Source organism: Azolla caroliniana, unplaced genomic scaffold (genome assembly GCF_043228905.1).
Source record: "Azolla caroliniana isolate FFs.n. ecotype wild unplaced genomic scaffold, voAzoCaro1.0.p SCAF_36, whole genome shotgun sequence".
In the NCBI taxonomy this organism is placed as follows: Eukaryota; Viridiplantae; Streptophyta; class Polypodiopsida; order Salviniales; family Salviniaceae; genus Azolla; species Azolla caroliniana.
In genome coordinates, this window is record NW_028230471.1 from 238921 (window position 1) to 260602 (window position 21682).

General features: G+C 37.3%; 1 protein-coding gene, 2 long non-coding RNA genes and 1 pseudogene across 4 annotated transcripts; 1 reads left to right on the forward strand and 3 right to left on the reverse strand.

The window, feature by feature from the left end:
- The first annotated feature begins 3544 nt into the window (after window positions 1-3544).
- Window positions 3545-4495, forward strand: LOC147849529 (uncharacterized). The gene is made up of 2 exons (XM_087337451.1): window positions 3545-3787; window positions 4338-4495. The coding sequence occupies exons 1-2, from the start codon at window positions 3625-3627 to the stop codon at window positions 4493-4495; spliced, it is 321 nt and encodes a 106-aa protein (XP_087193577.1). The 5' UTR covers window positions 3545-3624.
- LOC147849530 (uncharacterized) lies at window positions 4290-4523 on the reverse strand. Its single transcript, XR_015531776.1, has 2 exons — window positions 4407-4523; window positions 4290-4373 (listed from the first exon to the last, which is right to left on the reverse strand). It is a non-coding gene; the product is annotated as an uncharacterized LOC147849530 (long non-coding RNA).
- A 2354-nt stretch (window positions 4524-6877) lies between these two features.
- LOC147849531 (uncharacterized) lies at window positions 6878-8481 on the reverse strand. Its single transcript, XR_015531773.1, has 3 exons — window positions 8382-8481; window positions 7073-7855; window positions 6878-6892 (listed from the first exon to the last, which is right to left on the reverse strand). It is a non-coding gene; the product is annotated as an uncharacterized LOC147849531 (long non-coding RNA).
- Window positions 8482-12816: 4335 nt separating this feature from the next.
- LOC147849532 (putative U3 small nucleolar RNA-associated protein 7) lies at window positions 12817-21291 on the reverse strand (annotated as a pseudogene). Its single transcript, XR_015531772.1, has 6 exons — window positions 21097-21291; window positions 20820-20978; window positions 20221-20288; window positions 20088-20136; window positions 19412-19998; window positions 12817-13318 (listed from the first exon to the last, which is right to left on the reverse strand). The product of XR_015531772.1 is annotated as a putative U3 small nucleolar RNA-associated protein 7 (transcript).
- Between the last annotated feature and the right edge of the window lie 391 nt (window positions 21292-21682).

Below are 21682 nucleotides of genomic sequence, written 5' to 3' on the forward strand. Positions count from 1 at the left end.
TGAGTAATACATAACTCAATAACCTTCATTGGGTATACAACAATGTCATCCCCTATCTTAATTTGTACCACATTTGTACGAGCATATGGCAGTCTTAATCCTTGAAAAAACATATGAGATTGTGATTGATTATCTATAAATCCCTCCTTTAATTGGCGTAGTCTATAACTTTGACAAGACAAATTCTTCACAATTTCCTGTACTTGAACTTGAACATCCAAAAGTTCTTCATCATGCGGATTATTCATCAATAGTACATTGTATTGCGTAAGAATATATGAGAACTTATCAATCAATTTCTTACATCTTTTAGCATTAGTCATACCATACCTACGATGAATATCATTGATATTTTGTAGTGTTATATCCTATGCATGCCATCCTTTTGAAATAACTTGTTCTGAAAACATGCCAAAAATTTGTTGCATATAGGCATCAAATAAGGAATGTAATAATAACGAAGAATTAAACCTCAAAGGAACTCGATGAAGCAATGTTTTGTACATGTCTACCCCATGTTTTATTAAACTCAAAACATATGGGAAAATGATCCGATGTCACAACCTCTTGCATAATTGACATATTAAGCATCTCTAGCAAGGACTCATCATGCATAACATACATTCTATCTAACCTACTCGATGTTTCCTTATATTGCATAGACTGAAATGTAAACCCAACCTCATCTTGATGCAACCAATTCCATACATCTAACTTCAAAACCTCTGATGCCAATTTGTCCCAAACTGCTTGCTCAAGAGAATCCATCAACGAGAATCTTTAAGTAGATTGTGAAGCATCAACACACATATTAAAATCACTCATTATCAAACCAACACGGCCCAATGATAGTCGTGAATACATTGAAGACCATAACTCAATGCATTGATTAACACTATTGGGTGCATAGATTTCTACCAACCATATCAAATCCTGAAAATACTTTACCTCCATCACCAAAAAACATCCATATGGACCATTATAGACTATATGTGGACAAAATGAATCACGAATAATCATGACAAACATCCATATGGACCAAAGTATACTTCGTATTCAAGAAGGGAAAACGAAGTGCAATGAGTTTAATGGTGCTCGACCTTTCATGCGATTAGGAAATTCCACGGCAATGGTCCCGCGAATTCGAGAAGTTACCACCGGAATGGCCAGCCCAATTGCGAATTCCGCAACTGCCACCGTTAACACTAGTAAAGTGAGTGATTAACCCATCATATCATCCGAATAGACAGAAAATACCGGAGAGTTCAAATTGACAGCCAATAACATTAACTCAATTAGCATCGGCATAATAGTAATATTCCTTCTATTTGAGAGAATTCCCTGAATACCTGAAAGAGAGGAAATCATGGAAAATGTCAAATATTTGACCAGATCCGTAAGAAAAAGTCTTTCTTCGTTTCATAAAAATCGTAGTGAGATTGGTTCTTTATAATCATGGCTGTTTAAAAAGAAGTGAAAAGGGGCAAGTAATCCCATATACCAATATAGCGAAAAGTGACCGAAGCATGATGCAGGTTCGGTTGAAAGGAAGAACCCGCTAGCCCGCCCTGAACAAGGGCAAAGCATTCCGTAGGTATATAATCTAATGTGCACTTTCCGCATCCTACAGGACTTGAACCTGTGACCTTCAACTTAGAAGGTTGTTGCGGAATATCCACGCAAATGTAACATAGATCCTGCTAAATCATGACACTTATGTTCAACTGCACATAAAACATCCCATTCTTTATCAAATAAAGTTTTCCATAATATATATTTCTTATGAGGAGAAGATGCCCCTCTCACATTCCATGATACCACTTTCATTTAACACCTTTGGTAAGAACTTGCTCTTTATGAGCAAGTGTATTCATGAATGTGCGAACTACTTGTTCAAGTGCTGCATAAGGATTCGTGTGTACTACATCCCCCCCACCAATACTAGGGTTTTGTTGTCTAGCTCCACGACGAAGTCCTTGATTTAATTGAGGTCGCACCACCCTTCATGAAGAATCAAATTGTAATTGATTGAACAATCTTTGGTTTCACACTTGTTTCTACCAAGGATTTTTCTTAAACCCCTCCTTCAATCTCAAATTATCTTTTGGGAATGCCTTACCATTAGTATTTTTTATGTCCCTTTGTATGGCAACACCCTTCCCTTTTATCTTATGCTTCACTTGATGCCACTCTCCATCTTCAACATTTGGGCCATCATTAATACATACTCCATTCTCCTCTCCAACACCTCTAACATGACCATGAACTTTAGGATCTCACTCTAACCCACGAGATGTTCCTTCATCCCTAACCATATCAACCATTGAAACAATATCCTTCTCACCATCTTCCTTATTTTTCCCTTTGACATTATTTTCCGGGAATAGTTCACCATCATATTGGCATTCAACCATAAAATGCCCCAATTTACCACATTTAAAACAATGTCCGGCAAAAGTTTCCCATTGCAGCTTAAAACGAAATTGACCAAATCGAGATGTATCAATACTCAACTATCCTGGACGTTTACAACTTGTATCCCATAACATGCAAAATCTTCATTTGTTCAATGAATTAACATGAGGAGTAACCAAAACTTTACCAATTTGAGACATTAATCCTGGTAATCAATCCCAAAAGAACGAGTTACTACAATCAACTGTCACCCAAATTGGGCATTGTTGTTTTAATAAATCTTTATAATCCACCACTGGAACCCATTCCATCACATGCACTAATCTTCTATCAAAAAAGATTGGTACTTTTGCCATCAAAGCCGTACGGTGTTCTGACGATCGGAAAACCACATAATAGAAACCTCTTGGACCCACATACACATCCTCTTGGACAAAATTACATCAGAAACATGTTTCAACCTTATTCTTGGAAGTTCCGTAAAATCTAATAGTCATGTGTTCGTGCAAGCATTCAAACGTTTGAAAAAGGGAAAAATACGTGCTCCTTTTCTTTTTCTTTTTTTTTCATTTGTTTTCATTATGTACAAATTTAGCTCATAATATAGACCATAGTCAATACAATCAAACGTGTGAATCCAATCCCAACTTTGAGTTGATTTACCCACCCCATGCACGTTGGATTGAATCACACGCGAATGCGAATGCGAATGATACGTATGATACGTATGACAAGTTTGGAACGTCATTGCGTTTTTTCTTCTTCTTCCAGTTCTCCATCACCTTCACCCACACCATTATTTCTTCTGTATCTTTCTCTTCATTTTCTGCTCGTCTACTTCTGCATCTTCTACTTACTTCAGTTTCCGACCATTATTTCTTTCTTCTCCTCAAGACTTTCTTCACCTTCAGTTCGTCTTCATCATCATCATCATCTCCTTCTTCTTCTTCTTCTTCTTCTTCTTCTTCAATTTCCGAGTAAGTTTCTTTCTTCTCCTCAAGAAGACCTTCCTATTCTTCTTCATCTTCTTCTTCCATTGCTGCATCTCCATCTCCATCATCATCTTCTCATTCCATCGCTACATCACTTTCTTCTTCTTCTTCTTCTTCTTCTGCAGAATCTTCTTTCCTTTTCTTTTCGATACTCTATTCTTCTTCCATTTCGGAACCTTTCCTTTCTTCTTCTTGCATCTGTATTTCCAATTCGTCCATGGAGATCTCGAACATGGAACCTAATCCACCTCATAATGACAAAGACAGTGAAACTTTTCTGAATGACTTCTTCTATGAGAACATCCAGGCCCCTAAATGGATTGATTTCGAACTTCCCGAAGCACCTGTGGATGACTACGAGTGGTTCTGCAAAAGACCTGGTAAGGATATGACAATATCACACATCGAGGAATTATAACAGATCTCTTTCCTAAACGAATATCTGCAAGATGTCTCTCTAATTCCTTAAAATAGTTCATTAAACATTTCCTTAAAATGGTCCCGAAAACATCGTTGTTTCTTGGAACATTCAGTCGTTTTAAAAAAATCTAGAGTTTCTTAATTTGTGCCTACGTGATTTTTAACTATATTATGACATACTAACATCTTCAGGCGTTTATTTGATTTTCTTTTTATATTTGTAATCAAAACTTTTATTGGCTATTATTGGATAGACTGGCAATGAAAACTGGGTGTTGTTTTGACTTGGTTTTGACCCTACAAAATCTCTAGCCATGTTTATACATCAACTAATTGGTTTCTGTTTCATGATTTGGTTTTCATTGCTTCTACTTTACGTTACACTTTTTGTCACATTGATAGTGCTTTATCTGAATCACGTCATTATTTGTACTCTAATGTTTAGGTTGTTTTACTGCTACATGAATAATTTTATGAATCATATTTCATGCCATCATTTTGTCGTTGAAGGTTGCCCACACGAAAAGGAGCTTATTTGCCAATCACCTAAGCCTGAAAAGGAGCTTATTTGCCAATCACCTAAGCCTAATATTCAAGCTCAGGTGAAAAGCTTTTTATCACTGAAATATTTTATTCAAATTCGGAGCAATTTTTTTTATTTTGTCTAGATTAACGTTTTGAGCTATTGGTGACAACTTTATTTAATGTTTTACTCTCTACGCGATTTGCAGACTATTCCAGAAGATATGTGTATGAGTCGAAGATCATCTTCTAGGACACACTTGGTGGTACCGTCTTCCTTTGCAGAGAAGGTGATTACTACATGTGATGGCCTTGCTTCTTCTCTCTTCATCTCTTTTTTCTGTTGCTTCTAGTTCTCATTGATGGCCACGGATTTTATTTCATCCTCGTTCCTGAAATTGTACATGGTAATGATGATGTTGTACATGGTAATAGAGAGAAAACCAAAGAGTAGTCACTTGATTTTTTCATTCCTAGTTTTTTCTATTGTTGTGGTGGAAAGAAATGTTTCTTTACCCCCAAGAAACTCACTTCCAGACATTATACTGTTTGTTTCCAATTCTGGTTGCCATTTTTCTTTCTTCCGAAGAAAATAAGAAATTGTATTTCTGGCTGTCGGGTTTTAGTAATGGAATGTCAACTCACTCTTTGGATAATGACAGTTTAAATGCCAACCACCCTTTGGACAATGCCAACCCAATGTCACTAGTTATGGAAGGAAGAGATATCAAATACATAAACCTTGTCACTAGTTACGGAAGAGATACATATTGTAGAAAAAAAGTGTAGGAAGTAGCTACCCAATGTATATATATATAGACATGCGAGATGTCACTTTCTTACAATGCACGAAGATGGGATTACCAGACTATCGAATTTGGTCTCACGTTTTAGGATTACCAAACCCTAGGAAGATTGGCTGTTTATTGTGCTTATTGGAGATGATATCGAAACTAACTGTTAATATAGCTATTAAACATCCAAACCGTTCTTGAAACTTCTTAATATAGCTATTAAAGTTATCTGGTAATGGTGATCTCTACTCTAGCAATGCTGCAAACTATTTATGCTACTCTACAAATTAGGACGCATTTGAAGCATATAGAAGCACACATGGTCAATAAATTCTTGATATTGTCATAGAGATAACAATGCTCTTTCAACGTGGTAATTCATATAGGTGATCCTCATGTTGTTGCTTCTCAGACTTCCCTATACTTGGTTCTAGGAAGTTCCCAATAAGTTGCTGTACTTCCGGCAAAACTTGAAAGTATTCTCCTTCTTGCATACACTCCATAGCTAGGAAAAACAAAGCTTGCTAAAGTTCCCATCATGCTCACCATTTTATGATCTAGCATAGCTAGGAGTATTGCCATAATTATAGCATAAGATACTTTCATTTACCATGTACCTTTGATTGTCAATTAAAATTGCTGCAATTAAAAATCGGAATCATGTTTGCCGCCTAAAATGGGGCATTGTTGTGGCAATGCTTACTGGGGAATGTTTTGGTTGTCTGAGCCCAGCCCTTGTCTGTCAGTCGCAAGAGGATGCCAATTTTTGTTCCGTTGGTGTAAATTTCGGTACTTTGAACCATTTGGACAAACTGGATTCACGTAATTTGGGCAGCTGCCTATCATTATCTTTTGTTTCTTCGTCCTCTTCCAGATAATATTTTCTATGATTGTTTTCAATTTGCTTAAATCTTTGAATGAACATTTAAGAGTGTTTGAAGTTGAAAGCTTCTACATTTCTGTGGGTTTTTGTCTCACAAGGAGGTTTACCACTAGTAATATAAGGCTGAGAAATAGAAAAAAGAAGTGAGCTTGCACGTTTATCTATCCATTATTCTTCATGTCAAAATAAATTGAACATGTTACAACAAAGCTGAAATCTTTGAATGAACGTTTGAGCATTGAATGAAAGCTTCTACGTTTCTCTGGGGTTTTTGTCTCACACGGAAGTTTGCCACTACTAATATAATTAGTGTTGAGAAAAAGAAAAAAGAAGTGAGCTTGCACATTTATCAATCCATTATTCTTTATGCCAGAATGAATTCAATATGTTACAAGAGATTGTATACAGAAATGTATAAAAAGCCTTACGCATTTCATGAATCCATTACAACCGAAGATCAATGCCATTGCCATCAAATAGTAATGATTTGTCCAAAATATGGGATGACTTCTTTTTTTTTTTCACATCACAACACTTTGCTTGCACTCGAGATTTCACATGTACAAAAAATGATTTTGAAGTCGAATTGTAAAGAACCATATCTTTTCATGGAGTTTGGTTCTATTTTTTTTCATTAAAAACATTGGGTTGGAAAGCTTTAAGGTGAGGTAAATATTGAACTGTAAAAAAGTTTCCAATATTCCTTATCAATTTGACAACACTTGGGAGGCTAAAAGCAAACATCATCAGTTGCTTCTTGGAAGTTTTTAAACCTCTGGTTTTTACTTGTTTGCAAACTTTTACCTTTTCATATTTTGCTTCGACGTATCTTTATGAGCACCAGGAATGATTGTTTGAGATAATTCCTGTGCACAAATACATAACATGAAGATTTGCAAGGTGACTCTTAGGAGATATTTTTTTATGGATTTATCAAATGTGCATTAGAGTTAGTATCGAATATACATCCAAGAGATCTATGCATTAAATTGCAGATCATGTAGCCATTTAGCATACAAAGTGTAAGTGCGTGTGTGGGCACACACCTGTGCCTGGGCCTTGGAGTTGCCAGTTTCCACCAATGATTGAGCTTGATTAATGCTTGCAATAAAAAACCAATGATGCAATGAATTACAATGGTTAGAAATATACAGGAATAGGCCTTTTTACTAGATCAACTATCTTCGATAAAATAGACTCAAACTTGAGCAGCACTTTCTTGTTGTTGATCGAGTAATCGCATGAGATGTACAAAATAAGGTTTTATAGTAGGATCAATAAATCTTTAATGGAATAGCCTCAGACTTGATGAGCGATTTCTTGTTAGCTTTGCCCATTGTGACCTTTAAGGACCACCAGAGCATAGGAGTGGAAAAGCCAATATACCCCACAATCACAAAAGCCCTCAATATCCCATTCTTGTAGTAAGGTGAAGCCATTACGAATAATAAACTCCCAAAAATCAAGAGCCATGGAGTTACTAACGGAAAAAAGTGCAAGTCCAAAGCATATGATGTAGCCATAAGAAGAGACAAGGACCCAAAAAGACTAAGGCCCCACCTCATCAATGGATGTGTTGTTATTGGAACCATTAGAGATGGCATCAAAAAGCTGACCAAAATGCAACTAGGCACCATCACCTTCGATTTAAGCATTCCTACATAACTAGAACCATAGCTTGTCCAAACCATCTTCTTGTGTATGGAAAAAGATCAGCCATAAAGAATTGCTCCTCAGGTCGCATGCATCGCATCATCACGACCACGGCCACCAATAATGTTGCATACATTGCTGCCTGTATGTAAAGAACCAGAGCTTCCTCGGTGTATCTGTTGTCAAAACCACACAATGAGGGTCATGGTTAGTGGGGCATCGAAATTTGAATGGTCCTTTGTAAAAAAAAGGGCCTCACTCTATAAAGCTATAGGTTGGGAAGAAGCATACAAATAAACATACACTGATAGAGTCAGTTAAGCCAAAGATAGGCTAATAATAAGTTCATGGACAGTCATTTGGTGTGGAAATTGCACAAGGCTTAGGTGTATAATCAATACTCATGATCTGTTCTGCACAACTTGCAATTGGCATCTATTCTTTTCTAGTATAGTTTATCTATTGCATCAAAAGTTCCGTGCTGACTGCAAGCATATGTCATGAGATACTATTCAGCCTATGACTTAATTGCAATCCAGACCCTACAGGTGAAAAAAAGGTTGTCTACAACGCTAATAAGAACTCTATATTTAGCTTATATTGATCTCACCTACCTGCAATTGGAAATCAACCCCCATCCATTAAGAAGAAAACAACACAAAGCAAATCTGTATGAGAAAGAAAGAATGATGTTGTGTTTACCCAATAGTAGATGCCCTCATGTCATGCCAAGCTAGGCCCAAAGGCAAAATAGGCCAAGACCACCAGTACCAAGGCTTAAGTTACAATAATATGAGGCGTCGTATTTGATAAAACAGGTGATCGATAATTTCCAACAACTAAAACCTCATACAACTAAAATCAATCATTTTCAACAACTAAAACCTCATACAACATGACCAAAATCAATCACTTTCAATCATAAAAATCTCATAGTGTTGTGTGAAATTCTTAGAGAAAGAGAGAGGGTCTTGCCTTCAGAACAAAAAAGGCCAGTATGGAATATGCTCTCATTCATTCCTGATGATGGCTCTTGTGCTTCTGTAACTCCCTGCACGTCTGAACCTATGGTGAGCAAGAAGGAGGAGGAGGAGGAAAAGAAGAAGACCATGATCAAGATTGCTTCTCTTCTTCTTCTTCTTCTTCTTCTTCTTCTTCCTCCTCCTCCTCCTCCCCAATTCCTCACCTGTTGCTTCATCTCATGAGAATGCAAGAGCTTCCATGACCAGAGCATCATGTATATGGCGCTGGCCTTTTTCTGGGTATAAAAGGCCTTTGGTTCTCTATATGTACATACTCTCTCTGTCTCTCCATCTATCTCTCTTGGTGGTCTTTGACTTTATGACTCTTTTTTACCTTGGTACATGTATGTCCCTATGTGTTTATATGTATATGGATGTGTATGTGTATGTGTATGTGTAAGTATTAAGGTCAAAGCCAACCCTAATTGTTCAAATAGCAACCAATGCACATTGTTGAGTGATAAGGTGGTTTTTCATGCTTGCTACGAAGAGGGTTGCTTTCTTGAAAAAAACAATTGTGATTCTCAAACCATGTTGTATCAAAAGCTCTTTTAGATATGCACAAGAAGACCCTTACATGGAGTTTGCCTTTGTGTTTCATCGTAAACATGCCATCATAATGATCATGACCAAAGTTGTGTGATTAGTGAGTTTCAAACTGATGGTGGCATCACTCTCTTCTTACAACAATCTACCTTAATCGTTGAGCTCTTTGTGGCAATGTGGTTTTCTTCTACCACAACATAGGCTGAATATCGAAGAATGATAGCAGCTTTCCTCTTGTAAAGCTCGGGTTCCTTAATGGAACAAATCATTGTGAGAGCTTGTCCATGCACATTTCAACCATTTCTTGCTCATCGACCCACATATTGATGAAGGCAAGAGCATCATCACACACAGACTAAAACTTTGGGGTGTAGTCATAGATGGACACAACTTTTTTTCAATAATATTTAACTCCTACGAGAGTTGAAGTGTGTTGTTCAATGGCCAAGACAACCTTTAGATTTTCCTTTGTTCCCTTAGGTGTCATCACATTGGATGGAGGGTGAAGTTTTGATCATAGTGGTAGAGAGGGTTGGAACAAGTGAGGACACTGCATCTCTCGCAAGGATGGTACAATCGGGAATTTGATTGTATGGTATGAGAGGGGATGATCATATTGGAGGCAATAGGCATTTAATATAGACAAGGAAATGTCTTGCACCAGCACCACAACTTCACAAAAACTTTTTAGGTTTCTAGAGAACATGGTGATAAGTCGTGTATCAACCGTTGCTTCAAAGTCTTGTTGATACGAGGGTAGCATGGTGATCAAAAGATCAATCATTTGTCTCCTTGTGTGGCATATATTGACATAGATAATGATGCCCCAAGTAGTGTAGTTGTGACTTAGAATATAAAGATTCAAAGTAATCTTTCAATGCATAGTTGGGTATTTCAAGATCATTATTGACAAAGTTGGTCATGACCTTAGCATTTTGATTTTCATAGGATTATTGTCATGAGGGTGGGGGGAAATTGGCTAGTTTAAGTGACCTTTAAAGAAGATCCATTGTGCATTAAGGGAATCTAACTAGGGACATTGTTGGGAGAGGGCATAGAATGCAAGTTCCATGCAAATATGTAGTTGTGTAGTGAACGACTTTCAAAAGCATGTGTCATTGAAGAAAAGGAACACAATGGGGATTGCATGCTAGACAGTTCTTAAATCAAATTACCCACATCATTGAAACATCTTATTGTGTCATGCGGGGACAAATGTTGATCATACCCACACTTTTCCATTGTAGAGTGTTGGGTATATGGCTAGGACAATTTGTTGCTCAATGCCAATCTCCAGGTGGAGATTATATATTCTCAATCATCTATTAATGTACCGCAACCTTTGTATGAATCCACCGTGGGAACCATTGGCCCATCATTATGGGAAGACACTCCCTTGGTGTGATCAAAGTCTTTTGAGACTAAGAGTTGTCATAAGTCTTGCCACCATACCTTGTTCCGTTCATCATTTTGGAAATGCATAGGGTATCAAAAGAATGGCAAGTTGTCAAAGAATAACTTTTTTTTTTTACGAGGGTTATATAATGCATGGTTAGGATTTGTAATTACCATAGTTTAATGATAATCTTTCTTAATCAATCGATTCTCATATTTCACCTTCAGCTAGAGTGCTCACACATCCCTAATCACAATTCTTCACTTCATTTTCTCTAAGTTCATCAAATTTCTCGTTTTAAGCAAGAGTTCTTTCTTAGTCCTTCAAAAAAGCATCAGGTCCAAGACTAATAAAATGATAGTTTTGTTTTTTCCAAAAAATATAAAATGGTAGTTAGTTATCTGAGCATCTGACTAAGAAATAAAAATGTAGAGAGATAAGTTTGAGAAAGAAACAATACATTTTTATACCCAAAAGGAATTGCAGTTTGAAATCTTAATACTTCCTTTTGAGGATTATATATCAAATGGATAATCACAGAAGAAACATGGAGCAAAGTGTCCTTTCAAGAGCAGACAACCATTGACTTCTTAAAAAATGAGCCTTTTGTTCCTGTTTACTTGCATTCATCGCTTGCTTGTACTCAACAGTAATAATAGTACCTGACAATACACACCATCTAGGTTTTCGTAAGTTTAACCCTAACTGGTTAAAACAGAGAAAAACTCTAAAAATAACCAAGTTTTTCTTTATTCCCCAATGCCTCCAAGTATTCTTTTTAATAAATGCGGGTATCTTTCTCCAAATGTTGGTTCAAAATGTCCAAGTGTCTCATATGCTGATATACACGGAAGAGGGATACAACATGAAATTTGATGTGCACATTGAGCAGAAAATCATTACTAAGGGGAAAAGACCAAATTGTTAGAAAGAATGACTGAATGTTGTGTGACAATGTTATGGCCTAGCATGTTAGAGGAACAACTAACAAACCAGCATGGTATATATGAATATATAAGGTTAGGAGAAGAGAAAATCTCTCTTTAGAGCAAAGGTCCTTTCCAAATTTATCAGGCCACAAAAACTAAAATGTCGTGCTATTGCTCTGGAATAGGAAATTGGAATAGCAATCATTATCCATCTCATTGTCTCATGAACTCTCACCCATGTTGGTGTCTTTGTAACTGGAGCTATGCAAGGATTCATCAATATGTTTACTCCCCCAGATTCCCTGTTGTGTGGTTAGAGTTTCAACCTCCAACAGTTACACGAGGATAATATCTGGAAGTTTTCTCAAACTAACAGGCCAAATTCTAATGACTATTACTCATACGGCATCACAAAATTCTCTTAATGCTGGAATTAAAAATGTACACGATCATTATGTGGTCACGATTTACCCATCTTTCTCAGATGGAGTGACAATAACAATATCTAGAGTTAAAACAAGCATCCCCATGACTGATTGTGTGGTCCTCATGCTACCTAGTGATGTTTTTAAAAACGAGATCAATCAAGGTATGGCTATATGAAGGCTCATGTTACTGACGAATGTTTACTACATAATTAGCTTTCAATATATTGCCATAGAATTTTGGGTATTCAGGATATGAAATAATATAAGTGGGAAGTTGGTTTTGGCTCATTAGTGAGAGGCTCACTGAGTCCTACTATAGCTGAGTTTTTAGGTCTCCCCTATAAATGAATTTCATGATCTCCCTAATTACAACATTGTTTCCCCAAGTTAACACCATTGAGGCTTTTTAAGCGTTGATGTTTTTAAAAATCATCTTTCTCAAACTCACAATTGCATTTATCTCCTTTTTGAGCTAAATCAACAAATGCAATGAAAATAAATTGAGGTTAGGTTAACACATACAAGAGGTAACCATCATGACATGATCGTCATGACTTTCATAACTATAATAGTTTTATCGCCTCATCCCTCACTTCAACTACAATTGTTAACATTGATATATGTAACTATAATCATCAGAATTTAACATCTGATATCAATACATTGATCCATATGTCGATTTCAAAAGATTTGGCTACAAAACGTATATACTATTGTGGCACTATATTCTAAAGCAATTTTCATGTCTGAACGTAGATTTCCTTGCCTACTAGACGCTCATGATTCATGCATTTGTAATTTAGTAGAACCTTCCAATATTTCAAGAATGAATGTTGAAAGTCGGTTGGAGCACCAAACAAAAACAAATGAAAGTTACACAAACCGCTTTAATGCGCGAGGAACAGAATCATTTGAGAGCTTTGGTTTCTTGGCCATGGAGATTTCTTGACTCTGAGCTTCAAGTATCGGCCTTTTAGCTGAGATGATATTATCTTGTTTACATTTCTGTCTCCTACCAGGCTTATTTCGCCCTTTTAACTTATTCTTTAAGACAATAGACTTTCCAGCTAGTATTGCAGCAACCCTATTTGGCTCTAAAGCTTGTCGGCTCTTCATCTGATGATGTTCAGTAGGATCACGGCGAACAACTCCTATTTGTTTCGGATCGAGTACAATTGATTCAGGCTGCAATTTAGCAAGAAGAGAATGAACCTCAGCTTCTCTCCTCTGCTTAATCGTCTCAAATGGATTTGCAACGTAAGTGTCAAAGTTAGCCTCCCCTGACCCTGGCACAAGACTAACTTTGACACTTACGTTGCTAACTTATCTTCATCAAATATCACTCGTCGACTAAATATAAATCTTTTGGATTTTGGGTCATATAATCGATAACCCTTATAGCCATGAGGTTCGCCATACCCAACAAATATTGTGCGAACTGCGTGATTATCTAATTTTGATCGAGTTTCTAAGGGTACGAGTGCATATGATGGACATCCAAAGATTCTTAGATTTTCATAATTTGGATTTTTTCCAAACCACAAGGAAAATGGAGTTGTCCTAATTGATCGACTATATGTTCTATTGAATATATAACAAGCGGTTGAAACGGCCTCTTCCCAATATGTTCGGGGAAGGTTTGCAATGGCGAGCATGCTACGAGTGGCGTCCATATACAACCGGTTTCGCCGTTCAGCCCTTGAATTGTGTTGGGGTGTATATGGGATGGTAAACCGTTGTTGAATCCCATGGTTTTGGCAATAAGTTTGGAAGTTTTGGGACTTGACTATTCTGAGACATTTTCACCCGTCCTCCGTATGGCATCTTTTCGGCTCCTAATGGCTCTAGCCACCATTCTTGATCTCGAAGTACATCATTTGGATGTACAAACGGCATTTCTACATGGTGATTTACCTGAGGAAATCTACATGTCCCAACCTCCTGGGTTTGAGTCACAATCTCAACCAAACTATGTGTGTCGATTACATCGATCACTTTATGGACTCAAACAATCTCCTAGGTTATGGTTTCAAAAATTTAACAATTTTATGCTCTCACATGGCTATTCTAGATTGTTATCAGAACCAAATATATACATTAGACATAATCATTCATCTAATCGGTTGTTAGTGGTAGCATTATATGTTGATGACATTCCTATAGTCGGAACACCATCTGAAATTACTCAAGCAAAGCTAGAGCTTTCCAAAGCATTTTCAATAACAGATTTAGGTCCCCTATCTTATTTCCTAGGCATGCAAGTTACGCGTAATCGTAGTATGGGCACCTTGATCATTCATCAAAATAAATTCATTAATGAAATTTTGAAATCCTTCGGAATGCTAAACATTAAACCTTGCACTACTCCCTTATCATTAACATGTAACTTAAGCATATCTGATAGTCCAACCACAAAAAGAGATATTAATTTTATGCAACAATTTCCTTTTAAACAATTAATAGGAAAACTTCGATATTTAGTCACAGGGACTCGTCCTGACCTTTGTTTTGCAATTAACTATCTTTCACGCTTTATGCATAACCCTGGTCTTATGCATTGGAAATCACTTCAACGAGTTATGCGATATTTAAAACACACATCTAACTATGGATTAACATATAAACGATCCCAATCCGAAAGACCAATCAAATCACTTGTTGGTTGGTCTGATTCGGATTGGGGGGGGGACATTGATTCTCGTAGATCTACTGCTGGTTTTTCTTTTATAATGGCAGGAGCAGCAGTGACGTGGCAATCGAAAAAACAAGAATCTGTGACACTCTCATCTGCTGAAGCTGAGTTCGTAGCAGTGGCATTGGCTGCTAAAGAAGGATTATGGTTGCAAACAGTGATAAAAGAACTCCAACTATGTGGACCACTCCAATTGAAAATCTTCTGCGACAATATATCATGCATCTACTTAACGAAGAATCCAAAGCACTCAGAGAAAACAAAACATGTGGATTTAAAATATCACTTTATACGAGAGTTAGCCGAAGAAAACAAGCTTACATTAGAGTTTACATCAACAAATCATATGTGGGCTGATTTTCTAACAAAGGCTCTCCCTCCGGACAAATTTGAAACTTGTTGTGAAAATTTAGGATTACAACGGTTCACAACTAATTAGTTTATGGGGGGGTGTTGTAATAAACTAATTAGTGTAAATAAGTAAATAAGAAAGTAAATACAAAACGTAACCTTATGATATGAAAAGGTGCACCCCAAAAATAGGGTGCACCTATAACCACCACATTCTCTCTCTGTGGTCGGTTGGTTGGTTGTAGAGAGAGAGACACAAACACACATTATCATAAAAACATTCTTTCTCCCTCTCTTTCTCTCTCTCCCTTTCTCCCTCTCTTTCTATTTCTCGTTTACCATATGGTATCAGAGCGGTGAAGGAGTCCAACCCCACCAAGATTTGTGTCGCGGTGTTAATAACGAACGTGCGAATTAAAGAAACGACTTTCGACCATGTCAAACGGTGGAGTGATAGCAAATGTGACGGCAAATGCCGCCCAGGTATCGTCTCGCACTTATCATATTGAAAAATTGAATGATAAAAATTATCAACCATGGCGTATGACCATGGAAATTATATTAGAACAACATGACTTGTTAAAAATCGTCGATGGAACCGACGTGTGCCCCGACCCCACAAATGCACTTGGTGTGCAAACATGGAAGCGGCGTGATTTAAACGCTCGCTTAGAACTTCTCCTTCATATGGAGGACACACTTAAGCAAAGTGTGAGAACCTTGACTACCTCCAAACAAATATGGGATAGATTAGAGGCTGATTACCTCCATACGGACGTTACGTCCCAAGTTGCAAATTTAAAAACATTAATAAATATGAATATGAATGAAAATGATGATGTTGATACATTCGTTAAAAATTGGAGACTTCGACTTGATGATGTAATCCTTTCAGGACTTAGTTTGCCAAGTTCCGTTCAATCTGCCCTCTTGTTAGCCGCCCTACCCCCATCATGGCAACCATTTATAAGTACAAAATCCACATCCGCCAACATTAGTGTCCCAACATTAGTTGCATCAATCTCACAAGAAAACATACTTCGTAGGGCAATAAATCAACCCTCCTCATCTCACACCGCACTTTATATCAAACATCCAAATTACAATAAAAAACCTTACAATAAACCTAAATCAACATACCAACCTAATAACTCCAAATTTTATTCACGAACCTCTAAATTTAACGATTCAAGGAATCATAACAAATCTAGGTTCCTTAGATCCTTTTGTAAAAATTGTCAAAGGAGCGGACATGAAACGAAAGATTGTTATAGGAATTCTAACAACGGGAAAAGAACATATAAAGAAGACCAATCTTATAATGCATCTCATGATGACTACGATCCAAATAATCACATATGTGATAATGACCAAAATTCCGATGAAGATAATGAAGATTCTTTCATTGCCTTCATGGCCCTCACTTCATTTAACAATTCTCCCACTTCAACGTGGATTCTTGATACAGGTGCCACATGTCATCTCACCTCAAGAGTTGAATGGCTCAAAGACTATAAGGCCTTAGAACATCCTTTCCCGGTTAGATTTGGGAACAATGGGGTTGAATATGCCCTTGGACATGGGACTGCTCATCTTGAACTTTCTGATGGGAACTTCATTGAAATCAATGAAGTTTACTATATACCTAACATAGCCAAAAACTTGATATCTGTCAATAAACTCACGAATGATAATACATCCGTCGAGTTTTATCACAAATATTGTATCATTCGTCATAAGACACCCTCTGGACGAGGCTATGTCGTCAATTGTCCAAGACAAGGATGTCTTTACCTTCTAGGCCGCTCTGTGGTACCTGCTGAAGAAGCACACCACATAGATGATTCAAACACATCAAACTATATGACCTTATTATGGCACTATCGATTAGGTCACTTAAACCATCAAACAATGGTTCACATGGCCCGACAACATATAGCAATTGTCTTTACTCTTCCTCGTAAATCGAAATTATCCCTTTGCGAAGGGTGTATATTTGGAAAACTTTCTAACTCGCCATTTCCATCCCATCCTACAACGACCACCAAACCCCTCCAACTAGTACATACGGATATATGTGGTCCTTTGTCTACCCCATCCCTATCTGGAAATGTATATTTCCTAACATTTATCGATGACTTTACTCGGTTCACGATGGTCACGTTTCTCAAGACAAAATGTAGTGATCAAGTCCTTGAGAAATTTAAAGCCTACCACAAACTTGTAACAAATCAACAAGATTTACCCCTTAAAGTACTACAATCAGACAATGGTGGAGAATTCAAGTCCCAAAACTTCCAAACTTATTGCCAAAACCATGGGATTCAACAACGGTTTACCATCCCATATACACCCCAACACAATTCAAGGGCTGAACGGCGAAACCGGTTGTATATGGACGCCACTCGTAGCATGCTCGCCATTGCAAACCTTCCCCGAACATATTGGGAAGAGGCCGTTTCAACCGCTTGTTATATATTCAATAGAACATATAGTCGATCAATTAGGACAACTCCATTTTCCTTGTGGTTTGGAAAAAATCCAAATTATGAAAATCTAAGAATCTTTGGATGTCCATCATATGCACTCGTACCCTTAGAAACTCGATCAAAATTAGATAATCACGCAGTTCGCACAATATTTGTTGGGTATGGCGAACCTCATGGCTATAAGGGTTATCGATTATATGACCCAAAATCCAAAAGATTTATATTTAGTCGACGAGTGATATTTGATGAAGATAAGCTAATATCTAATCCTCACCCACATCATGGCCATGAAAAGATACAAGATGAGACTACCATGTCTAACATTGAATCTAATAAAGAAATAATATCATCACCTACTAATTCTTGGCGGGCTCCACAAATGTCCTCGGAAATTCAACAAGTCACACTTGACCATATGCCAATTAACCCTCCTCCACTAATGCATTCATCTCTAGAGGTTCGCCTAGAAGTCCCAGTTTCAACCAATGACTCCAACTTATTGCCCCTAATAACCAAACAATCACAACAAACTGATGTACATACTCCAATTTTAAACACTAACTCTACGCAAACTAAACAAAGGCTTAATAAACAATTTAGCACTCATAAGGAAAAGCCTTTAGATAGAACACAATTAACTCACATTGATTATTCAGGTTCCCATCCTATTCAAAATCTCTTGATCCCACTACGAAGATCCTCACGCCTTAATGGTAAGGGGAAAACCAATGGTCACAATGATGCAAAAGTAATTAAAATAGGATGTAGAAATACCTCATATCCCACTAATAGTCAACATGTAGAAGATAAAAATTGTTGTGACAATGCGAAATCACCTAGTTCACTTAGCCCTACATCGACTCCAAAGAAAGTTCGTACTATTCAAGATCTTTATGATCACACACAAAAAATTGATGCCCTTGTTGCGGACCATCGATTTGAACCTGAGTTTGCTTTTTCGGCTCTTGGTTCCCCGACAACCACATCAGACGTCTCTGATGATCCCTTAACTATCAATGAGGCATTGCAAAGTCCAGATCGTGTAGAATGGCAAGCCGCCATGGCAAAAGAACTTGAATCTCTTGAGGCCAATAAAACATGGACTCTAGTACCACTCCCAATGGGACGCTCACCTATTTCATGCAAATGGGTGTTGAAGAAAAAACTAAACCCTGATGGTACTGTTGCACGTTACAAAGCTCTACTTGTAGCTCGTGGTTTTTCTCAAGTTGAAGGACTTGACTATTCTGAGACTTTTTCACCCGTCCTCTGTATGGCATCTTTTCGGCTCCTAATGGCTCTAGCCACCATTCTTGATCTCGAAGTACATCATTTGGATGTACAAACGGCATTTCTACATGGTGATTTACCTGAGGAAATCTACATGTCCCAACCTCCTGGGTTTGAGTCACAATCTCAACCAAACTATGTGTGTCGATTACATCGATCACTTTATGGACTCAAACAATCTCCTAGGTTATGGTTTCAAAAATTTAACAATTTTATGCTCTCACATGGCTATTCTAGATTGTTATCAGAACCAAATATATACATTAGACATAATCATTCATCTAATCGGTTGTTAGTGGTAGCATTATATGTTGATGACATTCCTATAGTCGGAACACCATCTGAAATTACTCAAGCAAAGCTAGAGCTTTCCAAAGCATTTTCAATAACAGATTTAGGTCCCCTATCTTATTTCCTAGGCATGCAAGTTACGCGTAATCGTAGTATGGGCACCTTGATCATTCATCAAAATAAATTCATTAATGAAATTTTGAAATCCTTCGGAATGCTAAACATTAAACCTTGCACTACTCCCTTATCATTAACATGTAACTTAAGCATATCTGATAGTCCAACCACAAAAAGAGACGATATACCACCACTATGGCCAATACCCATACTATCTTCATATGGGCAGAAGCAAAAGTCTTGTATTTGCCATCCCTTTGGTAAGTGATGTGTCATGTAAGGCTTAGATTGCCTTGAAACAAGTGCATCTTTCCATATCTCAACATTAGAGATTTGATCAACCGCTAAAAGACCCCGTTGGCTTACATCTAGCGATTTAACTGGTGATTTTGAGAAGTAAGCATGAAGAGGAGTAAGTTTCCTCAAATCAAACACTTTAACCTTCCCATCCATACCAGCTGTGATCATCTGGTTTCCTTGTGATTCAAAAGCTACGACGGTCACAAGCCCACGATGGCAAAGTAAGGAAACAAGTGGCTTGCTCATATTAGGACTCCATATAGTTACAGTTCCATTGCTATGTCCAAGACCAATAACTGCATTATAGGGATTCATTCGCAGCACATCGCATCGTCCTAACCCGGACTTGTGCTGGGCCACACTAGTACCAGTACTAGTATCTTGATACCTAAGCGTACCGAATTTGTCGACTGAAACAAGCAAGAAATGATGTGGCAGAAATTCTAGCTCCAAAGGATAAGTGTGATCCTGCAGAATTAGTTAACAGTGTTATTATCAAGCATCAATAGAACCAGCAAAGGAATGGCTGCTGATACAGTTCAAAAGAAGTTATATACTTTCAAGCAATGAATCTCTGTTCCTTTCTTGTCATATATGTAAACATATCTGCAAAAAAGACAAGGATGAGAAGAAGATTCGGTGGCTGTGCTATTTACTTAGGCTTGGTGCACAAAGTTTAGGAAAACTAACTTCTTCTGAGCAGCTGCATAAAACAACTCATTATGCAGGAATTATACATCCCTTGTCGTTTCGGCCACCTGTTTTGCACATTAACCAAAGTCAATTATAATTTCATCATCAAACTAGAAATTTATGCTGATTGCCAACACACATACATAAACTCTCTCTCTCTCTCTCTCTCTCATTAACTGTAGTGAAAAAAGAATTGACAATGCTACTCTTTTTAAACATTGACATTCAGAAATTGGATATGAACATGGTGTTCCTTGCATCTAGTAAAAATCCATGCACAATAATTAACATCTACTATGTGTTCACTTCTTCCTCTGTTTCCTTTCCATATCTAGACACAAGCATGCTGAAAGATGCAAACTAGAAATATGCTATACACTATTGGTCCCCCAGAAAGGGATTGGTGAGTTATTAAAATATACTATATGTATACTAAGTATTAAAAATGAAAAAGCTTCCATTTTGTTTTTGTTCCAATTTCTCAGCCTGAATTTGAGGATTCAAGATAGAGCTTAATAGAAACCAAAATAGATGTAGATTTACCACGCATAGTAAAACCCTATAGTTTGTTATTAGTGATTAAGGGTAATCGTTACCTGCAATTCTGATACAAGTTGGGATTCCTACCAATTCATGATTGCGAGGTGACTTTTCCTTCCTCCAATTACTAGATAGCGTCCATTACGAGTGAAATCAATTGCATAAGGTCCCAGAATTGTATCATCATTATAAGTTCTCAATAAACAGAAAATATCCTACAGAGACATTATGGGGATATCAAAAACTAGTAACATAAATTGAAATCAAGGGATCATGCTCATGGTTATTTATGAATTTTCCATGCCTTCAATTTTCAAGATCACTAGAGATAACCTTGAAGTTGACTATCGAAAGCCTTTCGGGCACTCGCCAATTCAACATTGGGAAGAATGGCTTCTTGGGAAAAATTCTTTGTTTGTTCAAGTCCTTCAGCTTAACCACTGCATCAGAAACAACCACTAGATAAAAAATCTGCATAGAAGGTGTGCTTGCAATCTCAAATTTATCAAATACAATGTGTATAAACATTTCAGAAATTGGTACGTACACGGCTTCATTAAACTAGCATGCGTACATAGGATGATTATTGAAGAGAGAAAAAGGCACAAACCTGCTCAAATTTCACAGCAGTACATGCAAACTTCCCTATTATCTCTTCTCTCTACCGAAGCTACCCTCTAAGCTTCTTATCAGTTAGGTCCTGTTACAGATGAAGGATCAAAGATGTGGTACATGAAGGTATTTCTAGAGAGCGGAGGATGAGGGATAAATTAAAACAAAAAACCAGCAAAAAAATTGACTATTACCTTCAATGGAACCCTTCCACCTCGAGCATATTTGATTTCTTCAGGAGTGAGCTCTGGCAATGACTCTGAATCCTCCATTGCTGCTCCCAAAATTCCACCCTTGAAATTTCTGT